We start from the raw sequence: 10,627 nt of genomic DNA, 5'->3' as shown, positions 1-10,627 counted from the left end.
GCTCTTCCTATGCCTATGTACAAATATATACCCACTGCTACAGATTTTTGAGGGTCACCCAAACAAAGCTTGTTAAGCATGCTTTTTTGTCAGCTGATGACAAGGAGAGGGTGTTAAACCCTTTCTAATGCTGTGATAACCTGTTTCTTTGCAGACATTCTTCTGGACTTCTGTCTCTGAGTGACAAATGTATAGATCAGCTAAAGAGGTGTCCAAACTGGGACTGGTGGTATAGAAATAACCAAAATAACTGTGCTGTATTTTAGAATTGGAGAACCACCCATCTAAACCAACTCAAGGGAAGGAAGCTCTGTGAGGAAAAGTACTCTTTAATTGGCATTTGCGCTGGGATGTTTGGGGACTTCTGGCACAAGTGTCACAAAGAGTTCTACCTCTTTGTCCACACAAATACAGCTCGTTAATACCAAGTACAGGCACAGTTGGACCAAAAAAACCCTGGTTTTATCAGTTTGGCAGAGAGGTAAAAGGAAGTTTGGGGTTCTTTCCTTCACAGGTAGCTGGATCTATTTATGTGTGTTTCTGGATGGTGTAGGCTTCTTGCTGTGTTCAGTCAGTAATGTCTGTCTTACCTGGAGCAGATAATTTGATACAATTTTTATAAATATAGCTTTTAGCTACTTCAGATGTCATCAGGTCCTTAATTGCTCACAGAAATTGCTTATACTTTTTGAGAGTCTCAGAATCTACAGGCGGAAGTAATTGCCACACATATGCCAGAGCCATCTTTACTGATTTAAATTTGATTTTGCTTTCTTTGTTCTTTTTTTGTCCCTGATTTCTATTCATGTTCTGGTTTAGCTGACTGGTTTAGAAACTGTTTAGGTATGGACCCTCTTATTGACACTTATTCCAAGTAAAGTGGTCTTTTTAACTGAACCACCTTGGAGAGCTCTGACAATTCTCTGATGATGTTCAGCATTCTCTTTGCCTTTACTGTTTAATATATGCTTCTGTCAAGAAGGTGGCTAATATTTAAGTATGATACTGAAAATGTGGGTATACTACCAGCTTTGAAATGGTAATATTGTGGTCTCAGTCACAGTCCCATTTCTTCTCTTACTGTACCTCGATATTTTATTTGCGTTTCTTAAAAGCTTACCAGTGCCTTATTCATCTGATCATGGTAGTATCAAGATCTGTGCTATGGCTGCATGTCGTTAAATTGGAGTCTAAGTTGGTTCGTAATCTGGCAAAACTTTATGCTTCCTTCCTTTATTTCTGTATAGTTTCCTCAGTCATTTCTTTTGAGACGTTTCAAAAGTCTTCAGGAAATCTAAACAAATTGTTTTTAATTTTTTTTTTTACATCTTATGTTGCTGACTGTGTCTCAGAGCATTCCAGTGAAAGACAGAGTCGCAACTTCCCATTTCAGTAAGATTTTTAGATTTGTATGTACTGTGTTACTATAGAGTGTTTTGTACAACAGTAGCATAAATTATTTTAGTTGGGTTTTTTGTGATTTTTCAGATCAACTGTAAGTATTTTCTTTTCAGTTTGTTTTTTTTTAGGTGAAGATGAGTACAATCATTATAGCCATCAACTATAGAAACTGTATCCAGGTGTAATGTTCATTTTCTTAGAAACATAGTATACTTTTATGACTCCTCCTTCATGAGTACCATTCGGTAAAAATGACTTACTAAAATTTAAAGCATTGTTTTATTTCTGGGTCTGGACATGATTCTGAAATGGGTAGAAAGACAAAAGATGTGAAGTCTCTTTCTATATATCCAGTGGTTTTTAAAAAGTTTTAAGCTATTTTCTATTAAAGGCTTAGGAGCAGGTCCAGAGAAGGGCAGCAAAGCTGGTGAAGGGTCTGGAGGGTAAGTCTTATGAGGAGCGGCTGAGGGAGCTGGGGTTGTTTAGCCTGGAGAAAAGGAGGCTGAGGGGAGACCTGATCGCCCTCTACAACTACCTGAATGGAGGATGCAGCCAGGTGGGTGTCGGCCTCTTCTCCCAGGCAACTGGTGACAGGACAAAGGGCATGGTCTCAAACTGTACCAGGGGAGGTTCAGGTTAGACATTAGGTGACATTTCTTCACAGAAGGGGTCCTTAGGCATTGGAACGGGCTGCCCAGGGAGCTGGTGGAGAAACCATCTCTGGGGGTGTTTAAGAAAAGACTGGACATGGCACTTGGTGCCATGATCTAGTTGACATTGTGGTGTTCGGGCAAAGGTTGGACTCAGTGATCCCCGAGGTCTCTTCCAACCTAATCAATTCTGTGATTCTGTGAATCTAGGGATTTTGCTGGATTTGTTCTTAGTTTAGCTCTGTGTTTGCTAGCACTCATGCTGCCTGTGATGGATGCCACGTACAAACACAACCAAATGTCCCTTTGTCTTATTAGTAACATAATGATCATGCATGTGCTACAGAATGCTTCTTGGCTTAATAGAACTATCTAGAAATGACCGCACCTGGTACCCCAGGTAGGTGAATCATGGTATCTTTCCATAAGGACCAAAGCGGTCCTTCCTCAAGCGGGAAGAATTGACAGGTAGGTAAACCTTAGCAATAAAGAGGGAAACCTTTGAGAAAATATTTTTCCCACTGTGGCCCCAAGGTAGTGCAGCTGGAGGAAGAAACTGCATATGCAAGTCTGGGATACGGAACCTCTTAGGTGTCACTTTTTCCTACCGGTGGTTTTGTTTCACAGTCCTGTAAAAGAAAGCCCTATTCAGATGTTCAGAGACAGAGACTGTCATGCTGGCTGTGAAGATTGTTTTACAGAAGTCAGCCTCTTAAAACTGCACATCCCTCTGTTTCACCTTTTGGAGTGTCATTTCTTACCACTGACATGGTTGAAGTCACTTTTTTATTTCTTAACTTGACTAAAAAGTTTGTAATTCCTTGATGCCTTTCCCTTCAATTAGATTGTTTTTGCAGAATTTCATTAAAAACAAACTGGTTTTCTCTTACAGGTCATCCGCACCTTAGATCCTAAGCAGAACCAGGGTGCAGCTCCTGAGATTCAGGCTCTGAAAAATCAGTTGCAGGAGCGGGACAGAATGTTTCATTCATTGGAGGTAGTAATCCTCATGTTTCCTGGTAGATGCATATTTCCTCATTGTGTTTTGTGTATAGACTAATAATTTTATTATACCTTGGTTTTAAATGTATGCTTTTTTGATGTTTGTTTTATAGAAAGAATATGAGAAAACAAAAAGTCAAAGAGAAATGGAGGAGAAGTTTATTGTTAGTGCCTGGTACAATATGGTAAGAATCTCCCAAGCCTTTTATGTTTTAAAAAAAAAAAAAAACAAACAAAAAAACAAACAGGAAAGAAACTATTAATATTTGTTGTTTCTGGGGTGTTTATAACATTATTCATTAATTTACAGGTTTTTTGTTTGAAAAGCATTTTTCAACACAGAAACAAATGCTTTTTAATAATTTTAAGGTATCACTATGTAAGAGTATGTTCATATGATAACCTTGGGGTAAATTAAAAAGAACATGTTTGTTATTTTCAAGTTTTAAAACCAGAAATGGCACTTTCTAGAAGGAAGGATACCTCAGATTACTATTTTGTAATTCAAGCCCTTCAGTTATACTGACTTACAGTGCTCAAATTTATATTCTTTGATTCTCCACTCTCCAATCTTCCAGTTGTTTCTAATGAAGGGGCATAAGAAAAGCAATACAGCATACTTGCTGCAGTAAGTGGTCTGAGACATGACCCCTTTAACTTGGGTGCAAGTTTAGCCCCATGCGAAGGGTGAGCACAGGGGCAAGACCCTAATTTACATTATTCAAACCATGAGGAAGTGATCTGTGCAGCCATACAGCTTTTGCTGGACCTGTATGCTGGGAGATTTTTCACCTTTGGCAAATGGTGTTCAAGGCTTAACTCTCTGGTGGAGTGTGACTGCATTGAAACTACTGTTCAGATAGAAAGAATCCCTAGCTTGTGTAACATTCATGTTTCATACTGCTTCATCATAGAGTTCAAATTCCTCATCTCTGTCTTCCTTTGGAAGAGTTTTCTTCTTGCTGTTCTACGTTCTTGCTATGTCCATGAATAGTAAGCCAAAAATGGTACTTAAATGGAGTGTTTGAATCCTTTAGATATTGAAGGCATTTTCAAGTGACAAATGTCCTTGACAAATTTTGTAACATTTGTCCCACTGACAAGCAGAAGACAAGCCTGAGCTAAGAGCTGTGGTTCAGTAGCCTGTCATGAACACTAAGATGAGCACCAATAGCTTTGCCTGTCTTTCTGTAATTAGCCTCTGCTTTTATACACAACTACACAACCTATCACAGCTTCCCTCATTTCCTCCTTGTATTTACTCCTGCTGAAAACATACTTTCTCTCAAGATGTGCTGCTGCTGTATGAGCTGGTATGTTCACAGAGGATGACAATACTTTAATTATTTTCAGAAGAAAAGTACTCTTCTAGTTCAACATGCGGAAAGAGGGCCAGGACGGGGACGGGAAGTACTTTTGAAAATAATTGTTACCATGTGCTTGTCTGGCAAAGCATATGTTCAGATCTGGGACACTGGGGGCCCTGCTTCTCGACATTTACACCAAACCTGGACAGTGACTGAGGGGCACGGGGGGAGAGGAACACGCAAAGAATTAGGAAAAACATCTTAGCTTTATCCTTGAAAATATGATGCTTCGTATTTGACATTCAAAATAGCTTAGTGTTGGTGAAGAAGGAGATAATAAACAAAATGTAAATGAGTAAAGTTGTTCAGTGTTATGTGTTGGTATTCACTGAGAAGTTTCTCTTTGTCCATAGGGAATGACTCTGCATAAAAAAGCAGCAGAAGATAGACTGGCTAGTACAGGCTCAGGACAGTCCTTCCTGGCTAGACAAAGGCAAGCCACGAGCACAAGGAGATCTTACCCTGGTCATGTCCAACCAGCAACAGCAAGGTAGAGAAGCCTTGCCCTTAGAAAGAAAACTGCCCTGTGATCCAGGCCACTTCTGTTGCAAGTGACAACATTCAAGGAAAATCAACCAGCATCCTTTCTCTTTCTCCCTTGTTACTGCTGTTATTTTACAGTTCAGGAAAGGGTTTTAGTATCGTTTCTCATTGTTCAGTAATGCCCTTTGCTTATATTTTTTGAAGTCCCTCTCTCTCTCTCCCCCACTGTGCTTTTTTTCAATGTGCCAAAGTTTTGAAAACATCTAGAGGAGTGCTGTATAAAAACTGAGTATTATTTGTATCAAGTCTGGTCTCTTATGAAAAGCCTCATATAGGCTGTGTAACAGTGTGTATTTCCTGTCACAGTTGATACAATTGTGCCTAAAAGAGTTGTTACGCTTTGTAAGACTCTCTTTGAACAAAGGGAATTAGGCTTTTTATTTCATGTGCTAACCTGTTGCTTCAGAAAAATGCTGAAAACTCATTACAGAAATGCAAAATTAGTATATAATATCATTGTGAAATATATTTGCTACTAAAAAACTTACCAATGACAGAAATAATTGCTCTTTTCTTGGCATTTAATAGGGAAGCAGGATGATTTTTTTTCAGGTTTTTCTTTATCTACTGGTGTTACCTCTTTTGCTGGCAGAGCTGAATATTTTCAGATTGTTTGTTCCACTCTTCTTGGTCAAGTGTATGCTTAAATATGTATTATAAAAAGATTGAGAAATATTTAGAATGCTCTAATATGCTACTGCATCATCCATTTAGAAAGGATGTTTGTTTTAAAATTTTATAATTATGGATGAATAGCACATAATGGATCAAGGCCCCGATTAATATTGTTGATGTTAATGTATTCCAGTTGTCATCCCCTACTAAAAGACTTGCTTTTAATGTACTGATTCAGGGTATAATTGTATCAGTTGCCTTACTAATGGTACCAGTGCCTTCAGGTGAGTTTGTTGCTGACTTTGTTGGAAACTGGCTGTGATTTGTTGTACTGCCTTGTTAGTGTGTAGCTGGTTAATTGTACATCACTCATTGTAGCACTTTCATGTTGATCAATGCGGTGGATGGAGGCCCCTACTATTAATTTAGGTTCTCTTCCTACAAAGCTCTGCTTTTTCCCTGACTAATTCTATGCTCTCCCTATCATTTTTGTCAAAGAATTGATGGACACAGAGGACCTCAGTATTGGTTGAAAGTTTCATATACATACATCTTGTGGTGATTCAGTTTTAGTTTAGAGACCATTTGGACCCTAATGCGCATGCAGTCTGGTTTATAAATTTTTTCTTTTACCTTGTTTTAATGACCTCCCAAGTGAAGACATTTTTTGGTAAATCCGTGTAGAGAAAGACATACTAGCATTTATTAATCCTTTGAAGATCTGTGTTAATTCACAACTTGGGTGAAATGAGCAAAGGATAATTAAAACAAGCATACTTAGATTAAAGGGTAAGGAACAGCTGAATGACACTTTTAGGTACTCTTTTATCGTTGAGTACATCATCTGTTTTCATACAGGCTAAGAAATGCATTCAGTATGCATCTTAAAAAATTATCAGTTCTGATTTTTTTTTTCCCCCCAGTAATATGAAAACAGATGCTGAAGTCTATTAACTACATATGGGTTTGTCTTTTATTTCTCAAGTTTGGAAAAAACTGATTTTCTAAAAATACTCTTTACTTACTCAGCATATGACATGTCTGAGCTATGCTTGCAAGATTAGATAAGACAGTGAAAGTATCTTCTTGTGTTTAGAAAGGTAACAATGTAAAAGAAGTATAGGATAATTTCTGTAGCTCAGTGGGGTGATACTCGTTTTGCTGTCTCTTATTGAGATACAGAATACTAAAGGGACAAGAAGTCATACGCGTTATTTAGCAAGATGACCATAATTTATGTGGGACGTCTTTTGCTGATCTTACTGTGTAGTCCATTCTAGTCATTTGAAGAACTCTTTACCGCATGCCATGTGTGAACAGGAGCAAATAAGATCACTTCTCTGAGAGAATTTTATGTTCTTGTTTGAGATCACAGCATTTTATATCACCCAGAGAAAGAAATTAAGAATACCTAAAGCTGCATTTTTATTTTAATCTGACTGGCTCTGTCTGTTACCAAACTGCCAAAGCCTGTTTGTGAAAACAAGGAATACCAGGACCTTAATGGGAAGTTTTTTCTCATAATTTTTCTAATCATTTAATTTCCTGTTGCTGTTAATTAGGTGCAGATCTAAAATAACTTGAACACAATCTTCACACTAGACTAAAACTACTTGCCTTTATTATTTTAATATTTGTTTTACCATTTTGCCACTAAAGTTTTGATAACAGGCAAATGCCGCTGACAGTTAGGACATGAACAAATGCTAATTAGAAGCCTTGTTTTTAGCTCTGTTGCTGTCCAGTTCCAGTAAGTCATTTGTTCTGTCTTCTAATGGTAATCATCAGGAATTTAATTCCTTGTTCTTTAGCATTTTACTTTTATTTGCTGCATACATCAGTTCTGATTCTTTGCATGTGGATAAATGCAGGTGGTGAACATCGTTAAACCTTCTGTCTCTCAAGAACAGCCTCTTTATTGAAAGCGTTCAGCTTTATTATTTTCCTTGCTTGTTATGTACCTTTGGAAGTATTGTGATATTAAGAAAAAGAAGAGGCTCGGAGTATGACTTCAGGGAATAAGCAGATGTATAGATGAGCTACCAAGGAATGCTGTCTATTTTTCTTATCTTCACTAATGAAAGAATATAAGCAAAAAAATCCCTATAAACCAGAATTCTCTCAGTACGTTAGATACTTCTAAGAAGCTTTTAGGAACACTTTTTCTGAGGCAACAAAGACTTTTTACATCAAAATTGTAGTGGTAATTATTAAACCAGTACTATATCTTGTCGTGATACACTACAAAAAACCCCTGCAGATTAAGACTAAAGAGAAAGGATTCTCCAGGGCAGTGATAAAACAGCTGAAGAGTACCTAAGAGTACATTCCTGAGCACTGTGCCAAGGATCTGTCCAGAATAATCTTTCTGACAGATTGAAAGATAGCAGTTAAATGGACGAATATTGTTCAGAGCTGAAGCTTAGTTTCTGGTCTTAAATGATGTGTGTGCAGTCCAGTTTCTATACTTCCATGGAGAGTTAAGTTTTTAGCGTATCTGATCAAACATTACAGAAGAGAATGTTCAAGTTCCTCATTTTCTTGATAGCAACACACAGCCACTTGGATCATTATGTGTATTTTCCAAGTGCTATGAAAACTGAAGTGGTATAATGTAAAGGTTGTCTGTTCCACCCACAGTGCAAAGGAAAATAAATGACTAGAGCACACAGGTTTATATGCTGTAAAATGAAGTAAATATATAATGGCTACTAGATGCTTTTCGTTATCTCTTTGGAAATAAGCAAATGGTAATCTTGCCCTGTTCTGTTGTACCCCCCTGAGATAGGGGTAATACTTCTGCAAGTTTTCTGTGGCTTTCTATTCATATAAGGAGCACCGGCAATTAATTGTGTATGAAAGAATTAACAGTGAATATTCCTGTCACTGCTTTATGATGATCTTAAATAGTAAGTGGTATGTGCAGGCTGTCAGGAAAATTTAAGTGGATTTGGCAATTTTAAAGTCCTCGGTATTTTGACATGTGCAAGTAGCTTTTCCTTTTCCTCAGTTCTCTAGTATATGAGACTATCCACTTAGTAGCTTCCTAGCTGATTTTTAGTGGGTTTAATTGTTGTGATGTGTTGATGTTTTCTGTAGATTTGGTAGTTGAAAAATACTTGAATTTCACCCCTTGATTTTCTTTTAGTTAGTGTTTTGGAGGAAGACTGTCCTGAATGTGGCTAATTTTCCTTTTTCTTATAAAGCAAAACAGTTCCTGAATTTTACTCATTTTAGAAAGGTTTTTATTCTTGCCCAACATTTTGGCTTTTTGCAAGGATCAATGAGGGTGGTATTTTGCACTCAAAGTCAGCTATGCAATACTGACTTCTTATGGGTTTTTGCACATGTGTTTTAGGTAGAATGTGGACTCTATGCTTTGCAGTAATATTGTATTAATAAACTTCGGTATCTCCAAACCAAGTTTAGCAAATTTTGCAGGCATTTTCCTCACCAGTACTGTGCAAATAAATAGCTAAAAGAGGTTACTTTGTCAGGAAATACTTTCTAGTGGTGTTTTTTTCCTCTAAGCCAAGTACTCGTACTTCAGGGGTGTCACCTACAGAGTAGTTCGATAGCTGGATTATGACTGAAATGTGATCTCAGGAAATCAAGCACTTACAAAGAAACCTTTTCAGAAGCCCTTCCTTAGAACAACTGTATTAGCTGATGCTAGGAGTATGATACATTTAGCATTCTGTTAAAATGAAGAGGTGAATCATTGCAACAATTTAAATGTAAAGATCAGGTAAGCAAGAAATTCAGTGAATGAGGTTTTGAATGTTACAAAATGCACACAGACCGGACACACATCCCCTCCCAAATCTGAGCAGTCCAGCTTCCTTCTGTATTGGCAAGAGCACTATGTTTTGACTTTGGGCCTTGCATCGGGAGAAAGAAGTTAAATCTTTGTTAATCTCATAGGCTGGTGTAGGAGCAAGTCGGGAATCTCACTTGCACCCAGAACATCTCTACAAGCCAAATTGTATTATTGGCTTGTGACTGATGTCAGATTCTAGGGAGGATCATAGCCATACTTTCAGTTTGTCACTTTCAAGGAATCAAGAAAATGTCCTGGCATGACTGATTGCACTGCCTTGGTCCTGTGATCTTTCTTCCCTCTGGAAGTCCAGAAAAGGAGCAGAAGCTTGTCAGTGACTCTGCAGGCTATAAGGGGTGATTTCTTCAGTTTGAAGGTGGAGGAGACAGATGCAAGCAACTGTTAAGTACAAAAACCTGAAGGGCAGTTTGTCTTTCACTATTTTGCTTTTTGGTGTTAATTTAAAAACAGTGAGGCAGAACCTGAGCTTTTGGAGCTGGTTTTTTGGTTTCGTTTTTATTAATTTTGAAATGTACTTGAGGAAGTATTAGAGGCTTTACCTATGAGAATAAGGCAGAAGCTGTCATTATCAGCCACAGCAACCTCAGACTACTTGCATCTGGTACAGTGAACCCCCAGATATTTTGACTCTGCTGACGGCTTCATTGCGCCGTTTGGAGACATTGAGAACTTACCTAGCTTTGTCCTCTGTTTTTCCTTGACTTTACTTTTGTGGATTCATTGAAATATTGGGACACAAAGTTCATTTTTTAAATCTATCAGCTCATTGAATTAGGTAAGGAATAAATGTTGATTGAGGAGCTCTAGAAAACTAGACAAAATTACATAGTCCCATGGGGCATTGAAGCGACACCTGGCAGTATAGCCAAGGCAGCTTCCCAGACAAATTGTTGTGGTGTCAGATTGTAGTCAGTGGATCAGTAGGTGCTCATGATAACTGCTGTAATTGAAGTCCTCATCTGTTAGTTGCCAGGGGATGGTTTTGCTGTTTACTACGGCCCAGATTCTAACCTTCACTTTTAGGCCTTGCCAAGGTAATGCAGGACTGTCCTGAACTGGATCTCTGCATTGGTTGGCTGTGGTGGCAAATCAGGAATTTCCTCTGCTGCTGTTTGCTGTGTGCATGAAGTCATTTGGAAAACTGCATATCCTTCAGTCTCCTTTGCACTGCGTGTTGGTTCCAGACTGAAAGTGGGTTCCATTTGTCA

General features: G+C 38.1%; 1 protein-coding gene across 1 annotated transcript in view; it reads left to right on the top strand.

Annotated features, from left to right (window-relative positions):
* Window positions 1-5,078, top strand: part of LOC104159228 (protein Hook homolog 3-like) — an 8,329-nt gene extending 3,251 nt beyond the window's left edge. The window contains exons 4-6 of the mRNA XM_009697115.1: window positions 2,944-3,048; window positions 3,167-3,238; window positions 4,774-5,078. Coding sequence (XP_009695417.1) covers window positions 2,944-3,048; window positions 3,167-3,238; window positions 4,774-4,914 — 318 coding nt within the window. The 3' untranslated portion in view covers window positions 4,915-5,078. The remainder of the gene's footprint in view (window positions 1-2,943; window positions 3,049-3,166; window positions 3,239-4,773) is intronic.
* The last annotated feature ends 5,549 nt before the right edge of the window (window positions 5,079-10,627 follow it).

Source organism: Cariama cristata, unplaced genomic scaffold, assembly GCF_000690535.1.
Source record: "Cariama cristata isolate BGI_N322 unplaced genomic scaffold, ASM69053v1 scaffold4590, whole genome shotgun sequence".
NCBI lineage: Eukaryota > Metazoa > Chordata > Aves > Cariamiformes > Cariamidae > Cariama > Cariama cristata.
The sequence above is the reverse complement of the archived record's forward strand: the minus strand, read 5'-3'. Positions and strand labels throughout refer to the sequence as shown.